At 44.5% G+C, this 23078-nt stretch overlaps 1 protein-coding gene across 1 annotated transcript in view; it reads right to left on the bottom strand.

Moving 5' to 3' along the window:
- Positions 1 to 23078, bottom strand: part of LOC138982199 (uncharacterized) — a 114619-nt gene that overhangs the window by 11833 nt on the left and 79708 nt on the right. Inside the window, exons 2-3 of the mRNA XM_070355425.1 lie at positions 9240 to 9332; positions 311 to 367 (exon numbers count right to left, since the gene is read on the bottom strand). Of these exons, the coding sequence (XP_070211526.1) occupies positions 311 to 367; positions 9240 to 9332 (150 nt within the window). The remainder of the gene's footprint in view (positions 1 to 310; positions 368 to 9239; positions 9333 to 23078) is intronic.

The raw sequence follows: 23078 nt of genomic DNA, 5'->3' as shown, positions 1-23078 counted from the left end.
CATCAATAAAAACTGTAAGGAACGCCAAATAATGACATTTTGTTTATCACTGCTCGAATGTGATTTTTTTTTTTTTTTTTTTTTGGGGGGGGGGGGGGGATGGGGGGCATACGATGTGCAATATTAAGGAAATGCTTGTATCTACTGTATGTAACTGCTTATTGTTTGCATGCTTATTTATTTGTGTGTCAAACCTTGTATCTTTGTATGTAAGTGCTAATTGCTTAGATGCTTATTTGTATTTCAATGTGAAGCACTGCGATCGCTTTGATACATGTTGTGTACATGGACGATGCTATTTATTACTTACGCAGTGCTGCTTGCATTTTGTAGGGTTATAGTTGTTGCCCAGACACGCCTTGGAACACTGAAACAAAGACGAACCACCTCAATTTATTCTACAATTTGTGTACCGCAAAAAACCTTCTCCCCCCCCCCCCCCCCCCCGAACCCACCCCCGGCCCCTGTAAGGCCGGCCCCTGTAAGGCATTGGAACACTAAAATAAAGACGAACCACCTCAATGATTGTATTTCACAATTTGTGTACCGCAAAACACCTCCCCCCCCCCCCCCCCCCCCCCCCCCCCCCCCCCCCCCCTCCCCCCCCCCCCCCCCCCCCCCTGTAAGGCCTTGGAACACTTAAATAAAAACGAACCACCTCGATGATTGCATTCCACAATTTGTGTACCGCAAAACACCTCCCCCTCCCTCCCTGTAAGGCCTTGGAACACTGAAATAAAGACGAACCACCTCAATGTATTCCACAATTTGTATACCGCAAAACACCTCCCCCCCCCCCCCCCACCCCACCCCCTTTGCACACTGGAAAAAAGACGAACCACCTCAATCTATTTCATAATGTGTGTACCGTGGAACAACCCCCCACCCCCACCCCCCTACCCCCCACTCCCCAACACCCGCTTTTAAGACACCGCCCTCACTACGAGATTAACTGTGGGCAATTCAAAAAAATATGCTCACCTAAGCCTGAAATTCAAAATGGAATCGACGGCTTTTTCACCGTACATATGCCACAAGAGATGTTTATATTTACTTATACCATTCATCGCTTGCCTCTAGTTCACTCCCCTTGTATGCCGCCATTTTGTTTTGATGTCATTTGGGAACGCCCGTGTGAAGTCATTTTATGACAACTTTTAAGAATGTCATCGCGTGTGCTAGTTTTTATTGTTTTGGTTTCGAAAATTAGTCAAAGTTTCTACAGAAGCCTAAAACTATCGCTTGATCTGTTTTTAAAATCTCACTTGCTAATACTTTTTGAAATATATTTAAAACAAACTCTACCCCAAAATGGTGCCACTTCAGTGACGTTTTGGGTAGACTTTTTGTTTGTGGCGATGAACCGATTGGTTGATTTATTTCTTATTTCGAGTTTTCTTAGCATTTAAATGGAGGAGTCCCAACCATGTGATTTGAGTTTGTTTGTTCCCATTTTGTTGTGCACAAAGTGCGTCACTGACGTGGCACTGTTTTGTAACGTCTATGGCACTTTGAAACCATGTGTACTTGTTACAGGTAGTTTTTAACCAATTTCCTTGTGATTTTTTGTGACATGTTCTAACTAAGGTTAACATTGTTGTAACTGAAAAAAGCTGAGCACAAAAACGAGATCATTTGTCCGTTATTTTTAATAATTAGTGCAGTTAAACCCAGAGATTTGTACAAGTTATGATCCAAACAAAACGCTATTAGAAATGTTTCAGGTAACTGATCATCAAAAATAATATATCATTTGAAAGGCCAAACATTTAACTGGTTTACCTCTCAGATATGACGCCATTAGGTTGCTACGTCATAAATGACGAGGCATCAAAATACGTCACTTTTGAGTTATGCTTCAAAACGGGGTCTTTTGTCAAGAACCATGAACAACTCCTATTCTGTAAAAGAGTGTAGCTAAGTAATGACACAAAGGACATTTCTACAAAGGTGAAGAAAGTAACATGAAGCAAAGCTGCTACATGATTTACAATCTGACAGAAGAAAAGGGAAATCAAAACTGGGGAAAAAAGGAACAACTCGGAATAGCCAACAAGACGTGTACACTACATTGGGGTGTGCACGTTAAAGATCCCACGATTGACAAAAGGGTCTTTCCTGGCAAAATTGTATAGGCATAGATAAAAATGTCCACCAAATACCCGTTTGACTTGGAATAAAGGCCGTGAAAGGTGAATGCTCGCCTAATAGGCTACTGAGCTTTACTGGCCGATGTGAATGCGTTATATATTGTGTGTAAAAAATGTCTGTTTGTCTGTCTGTCTGTAAAAAATTCCATTTCAAACGGCAGAAATTAATATGTAAGCGCCTAGGGCTATATCTAGATTAGGCGCATAAAAATGATCACAATAATAATAATAATAATAAAGACGTCCGAACAGCTCTGCAAACGAAATTAATGTAGCTGATGTATCAAAACTTAAGAACTAAGATTGAAAAGTGAACATACGAGTATATAGTGCAAGACTTAAACTTTCATATAGAACCGTTCACAGAATTCTACACAATGACCTTCAGCTTCAAAAGCTGGCCGCAAAATGAATGCCTCATTAGCTGACAGGGAAACGGAAGAAGCAACAAGTTCCTCTTGCACGCGATCTGCTTAACCGTTTTGAACCAAGTAGACCCACACTGGTGATGAATCTAGTCACTGATAATGAGACTTTGGTTTCCTTCTATATTATTGCCAGAAAACACAAAACAATTGGGCCACAATTACGAGACGTACTACATTTGTAAGCAAGGGTTTCAAAGAAGAAACAGTGCTATTCGCTGTATTTTGCGACCACAAAGGTCCAAGGGCCGTGCCTCCATTCCTTAAAGTCTAAATGATCCAATTTTTGCCTCACACATTCTTTGGACCTGAGTTTACTCCTTGTGACTTCTGGTTATTCCCTCTATGAAAATTAAAGTATCTGAAGGAAAACAAAAACAAAAGAAAAATCGCAACCGCCGACAAAAACAATAGTGTAGAGCGAAGTGGAGTGCACAGAAAAGTAAATCTGCGAGTGTTCGCAGTGCTGAAAGAAAATGTCATTTACACAAGAAAAGGCTGTTTCAGCACGACTAAGTCCATCGTTTGGTTCACCGCAATCTTTTTGCTACATAAGCGATGAAGAAAATGAATAGTTTTTTTCGTAAGGTTTGCGGAGAAAGATGCTAACAATGTTTAAGTTTGGTTATGTTCAATTTTAGAATTAACGGGTTATTCCGCCCTGTCATTCTCGACTAACACCAACAAATAAAAAGTCGCGTAAGGCGAAAATACAATATTTAGTCAAGTAGCTGTCGAACTCACAGAATGAAACTGAACGCAATGCCATTTTACTCGTAGCATCGTCAGGCCACCGCTCATGGCAAAGGCAGTGAAATTGACAAGAAGAGCGGGGTAGTAGTTGCGCTAAGAAGGATAGCACGTTTTTCTGTACCTCTCTTTGTTTTAACTTTCTGAGCGTGTTTTTAATCCAAACATATCATATCTATATGTTTTTGGAATCAGGAACCGACAAGGAATAAGATGAAAGTGTTTTTAAATTGATTTGGACAATTTAATTTTGATAATAGTTTTTATATATTTAATTTTCAGAGCTTGTTTTTAATCCGAATATAACATATTTATATGTTTTTGGAATCAGCAAATGATGGAAAATAAGATAAACGTAAATTTGGAGCGTTTTATAAATTTTTATTTTTTTTTACAATTTTCCGATTTTTAATGACCAAAGTCATTAATTAATTTTTAAGTCACCAAGCTGAAATGCAATACCGAACCCCGGGCTTCGTCGAAGATTACTTGACCAAAATTTCAACCAATTTGGTTGAAAAATGAGGGCGTGACAGTGCCGCCTCAACTTTCACGAAAAGCCGGATATGACGTCATCAAAGACATTTATCAAAAAAATGAAAAAAACGTTCGGGGATTTCATACCCAGGAACTCTCATGTCAAATTTCATAAAGATCGGTCCAGTAGTTTAGTCTGAATCGCTCTACACACACACACAGACACACAGACACACAGACACACGCACATACACCACGACCCTCGTTTCGATTCCCCCTCGATGTTAAAATATTTAGTCAAAACTTGACTAAATATAAAAAGTGGAATAGTGTGGTTCACATTAATTATCTTGTCAAATGTACATACTCATTTGTTTGACGTGAGTGTATAACGGTAGATATATATATATTTGCAAGGAGGGAAGACAGCGGAGAACGTCAAAATAATGACAGCTCAAATCAAAACCGTGTGAATGACGTTTTGGAGCCAGAATCAGGAGCCATTTATCTTTCTGAGGGTGTGTACTTGTTTTCCCGCTGTTACACGACACTTGAGATTGCCACAAGTTCTCAAATGTCGTATAGTTGTGTTCTTTTATTCTACGTCGCCCGTCTTCGCAGCAGCAGAAAACAACTCGTCAAATTGAGTTCGAGGATTTATTTAGCATTCCATACATACAACTGCACATCGTAGCAGAACTCAAAGTAGAAGCTCTCTTACATACAAATCGCGCTGGCCTATATAGCAAATACTCAATCTCGAGAATATTCCAGACCGAACATGATACAACTACATTATAGAGCCGTCTATGGACTAGAACAGTGACGTTCTCTGTGACGTACATCAAAAGCGCCGACGCACTTAATCCGAGCGAACGCCACGAACCCATTACTCAAAACAACGTGGTAAACAACTTGTTTTGACAGGACTAGAAGGTTCACCTGCATTCTCGTCCAAACATAAATATTGTGTTTACAAAACATAATATCGGTACTTTCCCACAAAGTACAAACAAGTCAACCACATGCAACACACAAAACCTAACCAAAGCTCAGCAACGACAGCGTTTCCTAACACCCGCCAAGTTTGAATAAAATATTTTCGAAAAATCAAGGCGTTGTCTGAAGTGTACAAGAAAAAAAGAATGACCTTGACCGGTGACCTTGAGTAGTGACCTTGACCCGGAATGCTTTAAATATGTTTGCTAGAGGTTTATGTTCCTTTTAAGTGTAGCAATACATGTACAATTGAAATAATTATTTTACAAGTTATTCAGATGGGCAATGGTGTCGACGGACCAACGGGCGGACCAACGGACAGACGGACGGAGGGACACAGAGCCGTATAGTGGTTCAACAATGTCCGAGAAGATCAATAATCAGTTTAAAATCGGCCGTGTTAAACTACCTATATTTTAACAACAAAAAAGTATCACTATTGAACTTTGAATTCACACGTGCCACGTCAGTGACGCTCAAGTGCCACGTCAGTGACGCTACATATTAACCGCTAGTCGCAAGGATACATTTGATATTTGCAATTTCTGTTATGTATCAGAACGTATGATATGTCTTGACTATGATCTAACAAAATCACATCATTTACTTGGCTAATCTCATAGAATTTTAGAATTTCGCTTAGTCAGTGAAATGCAGGTGAGCATTTTTGCCACGTCAGTGACGTTTTTCAAAACTCAAGTTAAGTACCCTTAGCTTTTTTTACCTCAACATATTTAACCTTGGGTAGGAAGGTTGTCATGTTTGGGGAAATCTGTGCACAAATTTGAGTTAATAAAGTCATCATGACTATTATTTTTATGGCAAAAAATGTCTGATTTTGTGTGCGAATGCCACGTCAGTGACGCTGGAATTGCCCCTATTCCCTTAGTTTTTCAGACGACCGCAGTTTCTCACATGATTATGCGGTCTTGAAAGGAGGATTCAAGTGTAAAAGGTTTTGTTTGCATTGAAATCCTCATAAATTAGACGTCTCTCTTCCCATCTAAAAGACTACGTAAACCATCACAGACACCCCAGGTATTTACTGACATTTGTACTGTAAATAAAGAAATAAAATAACGTCAAACATAGAACTATGATAGAAGGACATCGACAGGACAAACATAAAAAGAAACAAACAAGTAAACAAACAAATAAATCCACAAAAACAACATCAACAACAACAACTTACAGCAACAACTTACAACAACAGCAACAACAACTACAACAGCAACAACAACAAGTAACAACTACAACAGCAACAACTGCAGCAGCAGCAACAACAACAACAACAACAACAACAACAACAACAACAACAACAACAACAACAACAACAACAACAACAACAACAACAACCAGGGACACCCCAGTGAGAAAGAACATAAAACAACGACCAAAAAAAACACGACAAACAAAAATCAAGAACTATATTAAAAACAAGAGGCGAAGCCTTCAAGGCTCACGTAAGAAATCGACAAACAGTAACACAAACTCAATCACTCCGTCACACATACACACACACACACACACACACACGCACACACACACACACACACACACACACACACACACACACAGTATAGTCCAGGCATCTTAGCCACTTTAGTGAAGGGAACGTTGAAGTGACAATGACTAGGTTTAAAATGTCCCTTATCAGAAAGTTCAACCTCAGTCCTTTGATGTTTATTAAACACATTTTCATATAAAGTTGGCGCTTCATATGGAAAAGTGGCTTTGAAATTGACCCTAATCCTTCTTTGGGCTCTGTAAATGTCGTTTGGGGCTATGGTTGTAAAACGGTATCTACTGGTCACCCCAATGTATAAACTGAAAACTCTTTCTGCACCAGAACACGCAGAAAGGATTGTATCTGCCTGATGTCTGATGTTTTTCAAAATCCCCAACCACTAACACCTTCAAAACGGACATTAACTGACACTGTTGTTTTTCCCTATATAATCCTTACTATTTTTCCGAGACGTCGTCGTGTTGTGTATTTAGCTTGCCACAACCTCATACATGGTCCTAAAAGTTAAAGTTGAAGAAAGGCTTTCTTTTTCTTGTATACCATACAAAACTAAGCCCGCTGTTTTTAATTTGTTTTCCAGAAAACTGGCACAATGTGAAATTTTGCAGTTTTTAGACCACATTCATTCTCCCTGTGACCTTGACCTTAAGGTAAGGTCAAGGTTCTCAAGTATCTTTTTTGAGCTCTTGGGGTCATACAACATTTTGCAACATTTGGTGTTTCTTCACTTCATAGCGTTGGAGAAATATCCAAAGGTAATGTTCAGTACAGACAGATGAAGACGGGCAACGGACAACGGCTGTACGACCAGGGTGAGTATGTACGCTCACTTTTGCTACACATGCGAGTAGCGGCTATTATCCGTTGTTCACAAAACATTCCTATATAATGTTTGGAAACAATGGTAGGGATAAAAATCAACCGTTTCCAACTGTGCCAAAAAATCAAAAAGACGCGTTCTATAACGGTCAAACGGTCCCTTAACAGACTTGGGCGGGGTCATCTAACGGTTGGCAGACAGCACAAACACCCTGTGACTGCTCGCAAGGAAAAAATAAATCTGGATGGCAGTATGGCTACAACTACGTCGTTTAGTGTAACCATAACCCCTGAATGTATGAACAGCAGAAAAGGCTGTCTTTGACGTCACTGTATAATAAGAAGCACAAAAGGGATTTTTTGGAACTTTCTCTTGGTTGGAGACAAACATGTCCGCAATGCATTCGTGCATCAAGCTATCCATGCAGTCGTTTATTGTTGATTCTTTAGCTCCTCTATGGCAGGGGGATTTTCACTTTGTTTTCCTTCAATTTCACTATGGGAGTTGTTCTTAACATACGTTTGTTAAGAAAATTTTGGCTGATTGTAAAACAGCTGTAATATACGGCAGTCCAGGTTGTCCTTCAACTGTAAAAATGAAATAATGCTCTTTAAAGTATCATTTACAACAGTGGTGGCTGTTTTCACAAGTATGCTACAAAAAACACGACAATACATAATACATAAGGAAAAGCCCTATGTTTGGTCAGTTGGTGAGATAGGTAAATGTTATTTTTGTGTGACAGTTCTGATGGTTTTCAAAGGGCTAATTCTTTGCTTTTCGACATATGCCCAACTGAAAACGCTTTAGCAACTCATGTGCACATGACAACCATCTAAATAGACTACATGTTCGCAGAAAACACAATACTGATTATAGAGGGAAAAATAACGGCTCTTTTTAAAAGCACGTTTAGTAGTGAAGTACTTTTAGGATTGTTTGGAATTTTTTACCAGCAGACACCCTTTCACTGCTGAGTGTCTTAGTATTGTAAGATGTGTGATTTGAATTTTGGTTTAAAGGTGCCTTTGGTTTGAACACCCCTACCCCTACGAGGCAGAAATACAAAGAAATAGAAGGAAATTGAGCCTATTTGGAACCAGACTTTAGTATGTTCCCATGGGGGGATTCACGGTGCGAATGACACTGCGTCAGCTTGTTCATTTATCTTTAGTATTTTCTTCAACTTTAACTTTTAGGACCATGTATGAGGTTGTGGCAAGCTAAATACACAACACGACGACGTCTCGGAAAAATAGTAAGGATTATATAGGGAAAAACAACAGTGTCAGTTAATGTCCGTTTTGAAGGTGTTAGTGGTTGGGGATTTTGAAAAGCATCAGACATCAGGCAGATACAATCCTTTCTGCGTGTTCTGGTGCAGAAAGAGTTTTCAGTTTATACATTGGGGTGACCAGTAGATACCGTTTTACAACCATAGCCCCAAACGACATTTACAGAGCCCAAAGAAGGATTAGGGTCAATTTCAAAGCCACTTTTCCATATGAAGCGCCAACTTTATATGAAAATGTGTTTACTAAACATCAAAGGACTGAGGTTGAACTTTCTGATAAGGGACATTTTAAACCTAGTCATTGTCACTTCAACGTTGTTCTCTTATTTGCTTGGACTAGTAAGCATAGGTGAAACTTCAAACTGTGCAAGAAAGCGAGACCCTGGATCTGCCAACTAGTCTCGGCCCGCTCACAATAACAATGACCGAGACTTTCAGTAATTCCTTTGCGTGACGTCTAACCCTCTTACGTCATAATGTGACGTCTTCAAATAGTTTCTATCACACACGTCAAACACTTTTGACCGAGACGTAATCTTCTTATGCGAGCTTTATCCATAGACTCGGAAATGTTAAAGTTTCTATCACACACACACACACACACACACACACACGCACGCACGCACGCACGCACGCACAGACAGACAAAGTTTATCATCGCATAGGCTACACTTACGTGAGCCAAAAACAATACCATAACTAACCAACGAATCAAATAATCAAACAAAATCAAGCAAAGAAACCGATAAAGTAACAAACAAAAACAAACTAGCAAAAGGAGCATCGACTGACTGACCTGAGTACAGTTGAAGTGGTTGTCCGGTGCGCACGTGTAAGGCATGTAGTGGTCAAACAGGTCAATCTGCCGATGCCGTTCCTGGTACCCGTACTGCAACACACACACAAACCATCCCATGTTCAACCGCACTCGCAAATATTCTTGCAGTCATAGGAAGGCTCAGCAAAACAAGACAGGTTTATGAACATTAAATAAACAAGAGGCGAAGCCTTCAAGGCTCACGTAAGAAATCGACAAACAGTAACACAAACTCAATCACTCCGTCACACATACACACACACACACACACACACACACACACACACACACACACACACACACACACACAGTAAGCATAGGTGAAACTGTGCAAGAAAGGGAGACCCTGGATCTGCCAATTAGTCTCGGCCCGCTCACAATAACAATGACCGAGACTTTCAGTAATTCCTTTGCGTGACGTCCAACCCTCTTACGTCATAATGTGACGTCTTCAAATAGTTTCTATCACACACGTCAAACACTTTTGACCGAGACGTAATCTTCTTATGCGAGCTTTATCCATAGACTCGGAAATGTTAAAGTTTCTATCACACACACACGCACGCACGCACGCACGCACAGACAGACAAAGTTTATCATCGCATAGGCTACACTTACGTGAGCCAAAAATCCAAGACAAAAAATTTCACAACTTTGATTCATCTTTATCTGGTACGGTATTGTCTTCTGTGAAAACGAGATGAGGAAATGAATAAACTATTTGGTCAAACACAAGACAAACATTCTATACTAGAATGAATACCCGCTTCGCCGGGTACCCGGCTTCGCTGGAAAGAAGTAGAGCCGAATGATACCCGGCTTCGCCGGGAAAAAGTAGAGCCGAATACCCGGCTTCGCCGGGTACCCGGCTTCGTCGGGAAGAAGTAGAGAAATATCCGGCTTCGCCGGGATGAAAGCGTTGTGGACAGTGACCTTCTAAAAATAGTAACGGGAATATCCGGCTTCGCCGGGATGAAAGCGTTGTGGACAGTGACCTTCTAAAAATAGTAACGGGAATATGGATTGACGCCACACGAAGGAAGGGAGATAAACGCAAAACACTGGAGAAGATAAGGAAGAGTTACTGGGAATGGATCTGGGAAGATGAACAGAAAAACCAAAATCGGTTCAGCGCTGCGCGCTGAGAGCACGTGTTGAAAATTCTCATCGACCATACACACACACACACACACATACATACAAACAACACACTCACACGCACTGTGCAAGTGGTTTCATTGTGCAGCAAGACGAAGCGTTCCCATCCTGTGCCATCTATCACGAGGTAGAGGGTAGAGATGTTCGTTTTGTCATCTTTTTACATTTAGTCAAGTTTTGACTAAATGTTTTAACATAGAGGGGGAATCGAGACGAGGGTCGTGGTGTGTGTGTGTGTGTGTGTGTGTGTGTGTGTGTGTGTGTGTGTGTGTGTGTGTGTGTGTGTGTGTGTGTGTGTCTGTGATATATTGTATGCTATGATTTTTTTTTGCAATGATGTTTAGCCATAGTCCGTTATACGCGTAGGTGTGCGAGAATATGTAAGCGCAGTGCTTTAAAGATGTCCATGTGGGAATGTGTAAGTGGGCGTAGTCGAATGTCCATGTGGGAATGTGTAAGTGGAGCATATAAGAATGCCCATGTGTGAATGTGGAAGTGGAGCGTATAAGAATGTGTAAGTGGAGCGTGGTCGAATGTCCATGTGTGAATGGGTAAGTTGAGCGTATAAGAATGTCCATGTGTGCGATGTGTAAGTGAGACATGGATGTGTTCATGACTGAATGCGTAAGCACAATGCAAGGAATGGCCAGAGAGGTATGTGGGAGGTGTGTTTATAACCTGCCATGTTATATAGTGCTATATGTCTTATGTAAAAACAATGTCCTGTTTGTATTATTGTTATGTACCACGCCTGAATTCCTCTATGAGATAATAAAGTATTCTTATTCTTATTCTTATTCTATCTGTGCATGTGTGTGTGTAGAGCGATTCAGAGTAAACTACTGGACCGATCTTTATGAAATTTTACATGAAAGTTTCTGGGTATGATATCCCCAGACGTTTTTTTCTTTTTTTCGATAAATGTCTTTTATGACGTCATATCCGGCTTTTTGTAAATGTTGAGGCGGCACTGTCACACCTTCATTTTTCAATCAAATTGATTGAAATTTTGGCCAAGCAATCTTCGACAAAGGCCGGACTTTGGTATTGCATTTCAGCATGGCGGCTTAAAAATTAATTAATGACTTTGGTCATTAAAAATCTGAAAATTGTAATTAAAATATTGTTTTTATAAAACGATCCAAAATTACTTTTATTTTATTCTTTATCATGTTCTGATTCCAAAAACATATAAATATGTTATATTCGGATTAAAAACAAGCTCTGAAAATTAAAAATATAAAAATTATGATTAAAATTAAATTTCCGAAATCGTTTTAAAAACAAGTTCATCTTATTCCTTGTCGGTTCCTGATTCCAAAAACATATAGATACGATATGTTTGGATTAAAAACACGCTCAGAATGTTAAAACGGAGAGGTACAATAAAGCGGGCTATGCAGCGCAGCGCAACTGCTACCGCGTTAAACAGGCTCGTCACTTTCACTGCCTTTTGCACTAGCGGCGGACTACGGTCATTGTGAAAAAATGCAGTGCGTTCAGTTTCATTCTGTGAGTTCCACAGCTTGATTAAATGTAGTAATTTCGCCTTACGCGACTTGTTCTAACTTTCCCTTCATGATTTAAACCTGCTCTGCAAAGCGTTGTCACACGAGAGGAATGAAGGCACGCAAACAAAAGGCCATTGTTCCAGCAATAATGACACAAAAGTCGGTGACCGTCAGAATAAAGAGCGAGAGAGAGAGACTGACTGACTGACTATTAGGGTTTAACGTCCTCTTAAACCAATAATTGGTCTATATTGGGACAGGTATTGGTAATACGTTGAAGATATGGTGTGATACTTTGATTCGAACAAGCCCACTGTGGCTGTCTTCTTCGACACACCAGCATTGGGTTTGTCTCGTCAAAGTATCGAAATACGATCATGATCATTGGAGACGAGAGATGATGCATGCGTGTCTTCGTGTTTTCCAAGCCCTGAGACTTTCGCTGTGAACGTGGGATTTTTTCGTGCGCATGTGTGCACACGGGGGTGTCTGCACAAAGTTGACTCCGAGAAATAAATCTCTCGTCGAACGTGGGGATCGAACCCACGCTGATAGCGACCAACTGGCTACAAAGCCAGCGCTCTACCAACTGAGCTACGTCCCCGCCCGAGAGAGAGAGAGAGAGAGAGAGAGAGAGAGAGAGAGAGAGAGAGAGAGAGAGAGAGAGAGAGAGAGATAGGGGAAGAGAGAGAGAGAGGAGAGAGAGAGAGAGAGAGAGAGAGAGAGAGAGAGAGATAGAGAGGATGGGGCGGGGGGCTTGAGAGAAAAAGAGACAGGGAGAGAAGGATGGACCATAGACCGCTATTTGGTCTATGGATGGACGTAGGAAGTGAGAGAGAAACAGTGGGCGGAGATACAGAAAGAGATAGGAAGGGCAAGAGAGAATTGTTTTATTGCTGGAAAGATTTATTCGCTGGTTTTCCTTTTGTAACGAAATCTGAAAGTAATTTCAAATTAGTAAGAAAGTGCGTGTATGCGTGCGTGCGTGCGCGCGCGTGCGGGCGTGCGTTAATGCGTGTGTGCGTGTGTGTGTGTTTGCGTGTGTGTGAGCTCGCGTGCGTGCGTGCGCGTGTGCGTTCGTGCGTAAGTTCATGTGTGGGTACTCTCAGTGCACAGTTGTATTTTTCTAAAGATTTAACTTCGTGAAAGGCACTGATACCTTTTACTTTGAAAACTCACAACAGTGTGTGTGTGTGTGTGTGTGTGTGTGTGTGTGTGTGTGTGTGTGTGTATGTGGGTGTGTGTGTGTATGTGCGCACGAGTTCGTGTGGGCATACGTGCATGTGCGCGTGTTTATGTCATTAGTAAGGTTATGAGTGTCACGATTTCAGTGACACGAGTGGGAAAGAAACTCTTTGTTGGGCGCCTTTCCCAAATTGCAATGAAATGCGCCTGAGCTGCCATACCGCATTGCGGAAAAGTTTTGGCTGAGAGCACGAAATTCACGTGGAAACTGTGCGGGTATCGGGTGATTTCGCTCACCGTTTAGAACACGTGTTCCAGGCATGCTATAGGTGTGTTTGGTAGGCGACCAGTGATTGGTCAGGAAGATGGCTTGGTTTGGGGAAGCGATTGCTGATTGGTCAGGGAGATCACTTGGTTTTTCTTTTCCCCGGCTTTTTTTTTTTCGCTACAAGCTTTACAGACAACAAGGTCTGAGTTTCCGTGACTAAGATTTGGAGGATTCCAACGCGTTGCAAGACTGGTTTAGGTCGACCAACGGGCTTCTGGCGTCAGTGCAGAACGCAGAAGGCTTAGGACGTGAGGGATTTGGCTACATAATTTCGCTGACGAGCGGGAGCCAAATATTCAAGCGGTTTGCTTGGGAGAGCTACGTTTTACGAGCTGTTGAGCTTGTTGCTGGTTGTTGCTGGTTGTTGCTGGAGGTGTTGCTGGACGTTTGCTACCTGGCTGCTACCCGTTTGCTGTTGAAGACGGGCTACACTGTTGCTGTCCTTTGCTCTACGGTTGCTGTTCTACGGCTGTGACTGGTGTTGCTCCAACTTTCACCTGTATGCTCCACTGCTCCACTGCGTTTCATCGAATGGACCCTGGCTACACTGAGAGTTGAGTGCACCCATGCGCAAACGCCCCCCACCTTGTCATCTTTCTAACCCTTTATGAAGAACTTTGAGTTGTGACAACGTGGAGTGTTAACGCCTGTACAGGCTAAGACTTTTTACAGAGCAGCTAAGTGTTTTCTAACTTTACACGGTTCAGCGTGTTCTTATTATTTCATAAACTCTAACTGGCTTTTTTCAGTTATTATTGCTTTACGACTTGGTCGTAAAAACACTTTTGGCTTCACGAGAAGAGGGAGGTGGAGAGTTAGTGAGTGTATATAAACAGACGTCTAGAACTTATAATTTTGTTGTTTCTAACTTTTTTGTGTGACTGCGAGAGTGGATCGTGGTGTGGTTAGTCAGTTAGCAGTAATTGACCTAACCACGGCTGTGGGAAACACTCTGTTTCACCGCAAAAAGCAGCCGATAAAGTAGGCCACGGCTGTGTGAAACACTTGGTTTCACCGCAAAAAGCAGCCATAAAATAGGCCACGCGTTCGTTTGACACCGTTTGGATTTTTCTTCTGCGTTTTCTGGTTGCTGGATTTTTGTATCCATTGTTTGGTCTTCGCGGGTTCTGGCGATCGCTGCGTTAGACTGTCCTTAGCATTTTCTCCCCGTACACCATGGCTGAAAAGGGTTCTCCTCCGAGACAGGTACTTGGGGAAGGGGGTATTTGACTCCTGGCAGCGAGGGACAGACTGAGCGAGGCACACGCGCTAAAGCCCGAAGCGTGATAAAACGCTTAGAGATAGAACGAAAGGAAGAATTAGAGCGACACATAAAAAAAAAGAGGAACATGACAGACAGGACAAGAAGGACGAACTTGACAGACAAGAAAGGGAACGACAGGCCGAACGTGACAGACAGGAAAAAAGAGACGAACGAGACCGACAGGAAAAGAAAGAACAGGTCGAACGAGACCGACAAGAACGGAAAGAGAAAGAACAGGCCGAACGTGACAGACAAGAAAGGGAACGACAGGCCGAACGTGACAGGCAAGACAAGAAAGACGAACTTGACAGACAAGAAAGAGAACGTGACAAACAGGCCGAATGCGATCTCCAACTGGAGCTAGCTAAGCTACAGGCGGAGACAGGTACGCCTACTCAAACCAGCACGCCGACGTTCGTGACTGACCGTACGAGACTTCCTACGTTTGACGACGACAAGGACGAGCTCGACGATTTTCTGCGCAGGTTCGAGCGTATTGCTTCTGACCAGAAATGGGAAGAAGGTACGTGGGCTAGTCGCCTTAGTACGTGTTTGAAGGGACGCGCCTTACAGCTCTACAACGCTTTGGAGGACGACGAGGCGAGGAACTATCGGGCTCTAAAGAAGGCGCTACTCCAGCGTTTTAACTTGACTGCCGAAGCTTACCGACGTCGACTGCGGAACAGCAAGAGACTCAGTGGCGAGCTGAGTCATCAATTCGTGGCACGTCTGAACCTCTACCTGCAGCGCTGGGTTGAGATGGCAGAGAAGAGGTGGGACGTCGACGACCTTGCTGACCTGATTGTGATGGAACAGCTGATGTCCAGCCTGCGACCTGAGGTGGTGTCTTTCGTGCAGGAGCACCGGCCAAAGACAACCCAGGAGGCAGCCGAATGGATCAGGGTATACGAAGACGCCCAGGCGATCTCCGGGAAGTCGTCAAGCTCACGGCCGAACAAGTCAGGGAATTCCGGTTCTTCAGGATCCAAGGATGGGAAGGACGAGCACGGACACAAGGGATCTACTTCCAGGAACGACATCACGTGTTTCTACTGTGGAAAACGGGGCCACGTCAAGAAGGACTGCCTTAAACGGAAATCAGACCAGAAGGGCGTGCATTATGTTGCCAAGGAAGAATTTCGGGACGTCACCAGTGCTTGTGGAATTCCGCAACTTAGCGTTCCTTGCTCCAAGAAACACTTCCAGCCACACTGTCAGGTGTATGTCAACGGGGTGAAAGGCGAAGGTCTGCGAGACACTGGGGCAGACATGATTGTGGTCCGGGCAAGTTTAGTTCCGGCAAAGGCCTACACAGGCGACAACTTGAAGGTGAGAATGGCCGAGGCCTCTCACGCGTGCGACTTGAACACGGCTGTGATCAAGGTCGTAACGCCTTTGTTCACGGGGACCATTGTGGCCGTCGTCATGGACGATCCTCCATGCAACCTGCTCATTGGGAACCGTGTCCAGTTTGTGGACGGCGTCATCAGGGAGGTTCCCGTATATCGGACTCCCGACGTCATTTCTGTACTCAAGCGGGCACAGGCGGAACGAGAAAACCAACCTCTCAAACCCCTACCTGCCGCACGAGCAGCCCTGGGAAACGTCACCCCCGGCCGTGCTTCTCGCGAAGGCTCAGGATACGGACCCGACATTAGCTACTCCTCGTGAGCATGCAAAGTTGGGGAAGGTCAAGCTCAGCGGGAAACATGGGAGGTCAAAGTTTCTCAGGGAGAAGAAGTTGCTTTATCGAGAGTTCAGCAACAGGGAAGGATCTTTCAGGCAGGTGGTGGTGCCTCACGAGTTTCGCGAAGATGTCATGGCAACGGCGCACGAATCGATTCTTGGGGGTCACTTGGGCACCAAGAAAACCACGGACCGTGTGTGGCGCCATTTCTATTGGCCAGGCATCTGCACGGATGTCCGACGGTTTTGTGCGTCGTGTGACAAGTGCCAGAAGGTGGTTGCAAAGGGAAGGGTGAGGAAGGTCCCCTTAGAGAAGATGCCACTCATCGACGAACCGTTTCGTCGGGTGGCAGTGGACATTATCGGGCCCATCTTGCCTGCGTCTGAGGACGGAAACAGATACATTTTGACCATGGTGGACTACGCCACTAGATATCCGGAGGCCATCCCTCTGAAGTCTATTGAAGCTACACGGGTGGCTGAAGCGCTCGTCACCATGTGGTCCCGGTTGGGAATTCCCTCAGAGGTACTCACCGACAGAGGCACTCAATTCACGGGAGGAGTGATGACAGAGGCAGCACGGCTGCTATCGCTCGAGCATCATTTCACTACTCCTTACCATGCTCAGTGCAACGGGCTAGTGGAAAGGTTCAATGGCACCCTGAAGACCATGCTGAGGAAACTGGCACAGGAGAAACCACGCACGTGGGATAGGTACATCCCAGCACTGCTCTTCGCCTATCGCGAGGTTCCTCAGGAGAGCTTGGGATTCTCCCCATTTGAGTTGCTGTACGGCAGGCAGGTATGCGGTCCCATGGCGATCCTACGTCAGGCTTGGACGGACGAGGAAGCAGACGAGGAGGTGCAGACGACAGCGACCTACATCGTAGAACTCAGGAACAGGATAGAGGAGACCTGCAAACTGGCTCAAGAAAACCTGGGAAGAGCAGCACAGCGTTACGCGCGAGGATTCGACCGCAAGGCACGTCCGCGCAGCTTCAAGATTGGAGAACGAGTGCTGCTACTTCTGCCTGTCAAACACAACAAGCTTCAGCTGCAGTGGCAAGGACCTTTTGAGGTCACAGCGAAAGTGGGCCAGAACGACTACAGGATCATGATGAATGGTAAACCACGCCTGTACCACGCAAACTTGATGCGCGCCTACGTGGAGAGGACTGCCTACGGGGAGAAAGTAGCGGTAAGGCGTCCGCCCCGTGATCGGGAGGTCGTGGGTTCGAACCCCGGCCGGGTCATACCTAAGACTTTAAAATTGGCAATCTAGTGGCTGCTCCGCCTGGCGTCTGGCATTATGGGGTTTGTGCTAGGACTGGTTGGTCCGGTGTCAGAATAATGTGACTGGGTGAGACATGAAGCCTGTGCTGCGACTTCTGTCTTGTGTGTGGCGCACGTTATATGTCAAAGCAGCACCGCCCTGATATGGCCCTTCGTGGTCGGCTGGGCGTTAAGCAAACAAACAAACAAACGGGGAGAAAGATAAACCACAGACAGAGAAGATTGCTGTCGTGATGGACGAAACGACGGATGAAGAGGGAAGATGCCGAGTACCAGTTTGTCCGCTGGAGACCAGAGAGGACTACACTGACGTGCACATCTCATCTGATTTGGGAGACGACCAGAGGGCAGACCTGCAAGAGATTGTGGAGGATGCAGCACGCGTTCTCACAGACTTGCCATTGCAGACGCATCTGGAGGAGTTCACTTTCGACTTGCTGGAAAAGCAGCCAGTGAGGACAAAACAGTACCCCATGCCACATGCCCAGAAGGAGGTGGTCAGGAAGGAGATCGCCAACATGATTGAGTTAGGCGTCATCGAACCGGCAAACTCTCCCTACAGTTCACCGATCGTACTAGTGAAGAAGAAGGATGGTCGCGTCAGGTTCTGCGTTGACTACCGGAAACTGAACAAGACCACGGCATTCGATGCAGAACCCATGCCTGATGTGGACTACCTCTTCAGTCACTTGGCCAAGGCCAAGTACTTTTCCAAGTTAGACCTCACAAAGGGATACTGGCAAATTCCTGTTGCCGAGGAGGATCGTCCGAAGACTGCGTTCACCACTCGGGCAGTTCCAGTGGACAGTCATGCCTTTTGAGCCGTCTTCATTCGGATGATGAGGAAACTTTTGGAACCGTTGAAGCGCGAGGACATCAGCAGTTTCATTGACGATGTGCTGATCGCGACTGAGACGTGGACTGAACATCTCGACGCACTGCGCGACGTGTTCGGGAGGTTGAAGGACGGAAATCTGGGAGCTAAACCGTCAAAGTGCTACTTGGGATTTCGGGAATTGTCTTTCCTGGGTCATGTCGGCGAGGGATTGCTCGTTCCAGAGGACGACAAGATTCAGAAGATTCGGAAGGCGGAGCCACCGCGCACGAAGAAAGAAGTCAGGTCTTTCCTTGGCCTTGCCAGCTGCGCTTCTATCGACGCTTCATCCCTCACTTCGCCGAATTCGCACTTCCGCTTACCAACCTCACCAAGAAACTACAACCGACAGTTGTAGTGTGGACTGATGAGTGCAATTCAGCATTCAACACGCTGAAAATGCGGCTCACAAGCCAGCCTATTCTCCGACTACCAGACTTGGAGAAGGACTTCGTGCTGAGGACAGATGCTTCAGGAAAAGGTCTGGGAGCAGTGTTGCTTCAAGAGACCGAGGGGTTTCTGCACCCTGTTTGTTTCGCCAGCCGTAAGCTGACCTCGGCCGAGGCAGCCTACGCAACGGTTGAACGCGAGTGTCTCGCCATCGTCTGGGGCATCCAGAAGTTCGAGGCGTACCTTTACGGACGACCTTTCTGTCTGGAGACTGACCATCAACCTCTGCAATATCTGCAAGTTGCAAGGTTGGCCAACGCCAGACTTATGCGCTGGGCGTTGATCTTCCAACCGTACCAAATCACGGTACGAGTCATTCCGGGTGCCAACAATGTTGGTGCGGATTTTCTATCTCGCGCTGTGGGGGAGAACATGGCCGGGAGCGAAACCGAGGTTTCGTCTTGAAGTGGGGAGGAGTGTCATGATTTCAGTGACACGAGTGGGAAAGAAACTCTTTGTTGGGCGCCTTTCCCAAATTGCAAAGTAATGCGCCTGTGCTGCCATACCGCATTGCGGAAAAGTTTTGGCTGAGAGCACGAAATTCACGTGGAAACCGTGCGGGTATCGGGTGATTTCGCTCACCGTTTAGAACACGTGTTCCAAGCATGCTATTGGTGTGTTTGGTAGGCGACCAGTGATTGGTCAGGAAGATGGCTTGGTTTGGGGAAGCAGTTGCTGATTGGTCAGGGAGATCACATGGTTTTTCTTTTCCCCGGCTTTCTTTTTTTTTCGCTACTAGCTTTACAGACGACAAGGTCTGAGTTTCCGTGACTAAGATTTGGAGGATTCCAACGCGTTGCAAGACTGGTTTAGGTCGACCAACGGGCTTCTGGCGTCAGTGCAGAACGCAGAAAGCTTTGTCTTTCTTTCTTTATTTGGTGTTTAACGTCGTTTTTGGCTACATACTTTCGCTGACGAACGGGAGCCAAATATTCAAGCGGTTTGCTTGGGAGAGCTACGTTATACGAGCTGTTGAGCTTGTTGCTGGCTGTTGCTGGTTGTTACTGGAGGTGTTACTGTACGTTTGCTGGACGTTTGCTACCTGGCTGCTACCTGTTTGCTGTTGAAGACGGGCTACACTGTTGCTGTCCTTTGCTCTACGGTTGCTGTTCTATGGCTGTTACTGGTGTTGCTCCAACTTTCACCTGTATGCTCCACTGCTCCACTGCGTTTCATCGAATGGACCCTGGCTACACTGAGAGTTGAGTGCACCCATGCGTAAACGCCCCCCACCTTGTCATCTTTCTAACCCTTTATGAAGAACTTTGAGTTGTGACAACGTGGAGTGTTAACGCCTGTACAGGCTAAGACTTTTTACAGAGCAGCTAAGTGTTTTCTAACTTTACACGGTTCAGCGTGTTCTTATTATTTCATAAACTCTAACTGGCTTTAGTTATTATTGCTTTACGACTTGGTCGTAAAAACACGTTTGGCTTCACAAGAAGAGGGAGGTGGAGAGTTAGTGTATATAAACAGACGTCTAGAACTTATACTTTTGTTGTTTCTAACTTTTTTGTGTGACTGCGAGAGTGGATCGTGGTGTGCTTAGTCAGTTAGCAGTAATTGACCATTTTAGGTCATTCTTTTGACCTTTAAAACGTGACAATGAGATTATCGTTTCTCCGCGTGATGTGTACGATTAGTAGAGCTACGGTGTTAACATGGCGCCACCATGGTGTAGCGTGATCAAAAGCAGAAGACCATTATAACCACGCACATTGTTTGCTGTTACAACAGGTATGCTTTTTGTCCTTCGTATAGGGATGACCTTAATGGCCCAGTCTGCCTCAAATGGTTTACAGAACGATTTTAAAGCAGTTCTTACCTTATGGAACACACTTACAACAGCATTTAATAGCATTAAATGACACATTTCGTTCGAATGGCATTTAGCTTGCGTTAACCACACACCAGATTACGTGGTTTATTTTACCCCTGAGACATCGTGATTCCGTTCATACACCGGATGTTTCTGTTCGTCCGCAGGATGTTTCCGTTCATACAGCCTAATTTTCGGCACTCGCTTGGGGAAAACACGTGGCGGTAAGTCGTGTGGGCAGCGCGCTTTTGTGATATTGCAAGAATAAGGTAGCTAATTGGTTGGGCTATGTGTACGATAAGTACCAAGGTGCTAGTAATCCTCATGATAACACACGCGGGCCGAACGTGGCAGAATTGCCTGATTTGTTTTTAATTTTCTTGTTATTCTCGCTCTGTTATCGAATCTGACCCCTGATTTGCACATGATCACCAAAACCATTGCCTGTTAGGACATTTTGCTTGAACAGAAGTTTATACAAACCCATGGCTTTTGTACAATCACTTGTCTTTTGAAAACATGCAGATTCCGTTCATACACCATGTTTCCGTTCGTACAAAAGTGCATGTTTCCGTTCGTACGAAAAGCGTTTCCGTTGGTTTAAACAGTGTTTATTCAAAAATTCATATGTATTTGAACATGATACATGTTACGGATTATCAACAAGCTCAAGCTTATGGTGGTGACCCTAACGGGAGAATTTAACATATTGATTACGATAACTTGCGACGAGACTTCGACAAGTACTTTTTAAACCAAAACAAACGAGAAACAAACAAAATGTGCAATATATATATATATACTAGATGAATACCCGCTTCGCCGGGTACGGCTTCGCCGGGAAGAAGTCAAGCCGAATACGCACGAAGTAAGGGAGATAAACGCGCAAAACACTGGAGAAGAGTAATAACCGGCTTCGCCGGGACAGTGACCTTCTAAAAATAGTATAACGAGAATATGGATTGAGCGTTTTCGACAGTGACCTTCTAAAAATAGAAACGGGAATATGGATTGACGCCACACGAAGGAAGGGAGATAAACGCTGAAAACACTGGAGAAAATAAGGAAGAGTTACTGGGAATGGATCCAGAGAAAAACCAAAATCGGTTCAGCGCTGCGCGCTGAGAGCACGTGTTGAAATATCTCATCGACCAGGTTGTGTCCGGGGTGTACCTGAATATGGCCACCAAATTTGAAAGAGATCCATCGAGAACTTTGGCCGTGTATCGCGGACATACACACACACACACTCACACACACACACTCACACACACACACACACTCACACACACACACACACACACACAAGTCGTATATATATCTATCTATATATATATACGACTAGTGTCTGTGTGTCTGTCTGTCTGTGCGCGGCCAAGGTTCTCGATGGATCTGCTTCAAATTTGGTGGGCTTATTCAGAGAGACCCCGGTAACAACCTCATCGATGAGATATTTCAACACGTGCTCTCAGCGCGCAGCGCGGAACCGATTTTGGTTCCACCTCAGCTATTTTGGTTCCATCTCAGCTACCCGGGCCCCCATACCGACACACCATAGCCGCTACACCACATCACAACGCCAAAGTTCTCGGTGGATCTTTTTCAAATTTGGACACCGTATTCAGCTACACCCCGGACACAATATCATCGATGAGATATTTCAACACGTGCTCTCAGCGCGCAGCGCTGAACTGATTTTGGGTTTTGTGTTCATTTCACCATTATAAGTAACTCTTCCTTATCTTCTCCAGTGTTTGGCGTTTATCTCCCTTCCTTCGTGTGGCTTTCCCGTTCAGTTGTAAGTTACTACTATTTTTAGAATGTCACTGCGCTGTCCACTGCGCTGAGCGTCTTCGGATATTCCCGGCGTTCTGTTACTGTTACTATTTTTAGAAGGTCAACGCAGTGTACAGAACGTAAATTGGACCCGTAAATTATCCTCACTGTAAAAGTGCAAAGGTCGAATCAATTTATAGCCACGCGAAAAATACACTGTCATCTATCTCTCTATAGATACGGCTTCTCTGTGTTTTTGTGTGTGTGTGTGTTAGTGTGTGTGTCTCTATGTGAGCAACACCTGTGCATTGTTCAGTTCTGTTTGTGATGTGGTCTGGCGGCTTTTGTGTAATTTTATGTACTGGCCTTCCTTTGAGAAGCCATAACTTGCTCAGTCCTGTTTGAGTGGAGTTCGCCTCCAAAGGTGATTAACACGGTTACATTCGTCGACAAGGATGTTACTCGATATGGTCA

Source organism: Littorina saxatilis, linkage group LG12 (assembly GCF_037325665.1).
Source record: "Littorina saxatilis isolate snail1 linkage group LG12, US_GU_Lsax_2.0, whole genome shotgun sequence".
Lineage (NCBI taxonomy): Eukaryota > Metazoa > Mollusca > Gastropoda > Littorinimorpha > Littorinidae > Littorina > Littorina saxatilis.
This window is presented reverse-complemented; position numbering and strand designations above follow the sequence as displayed.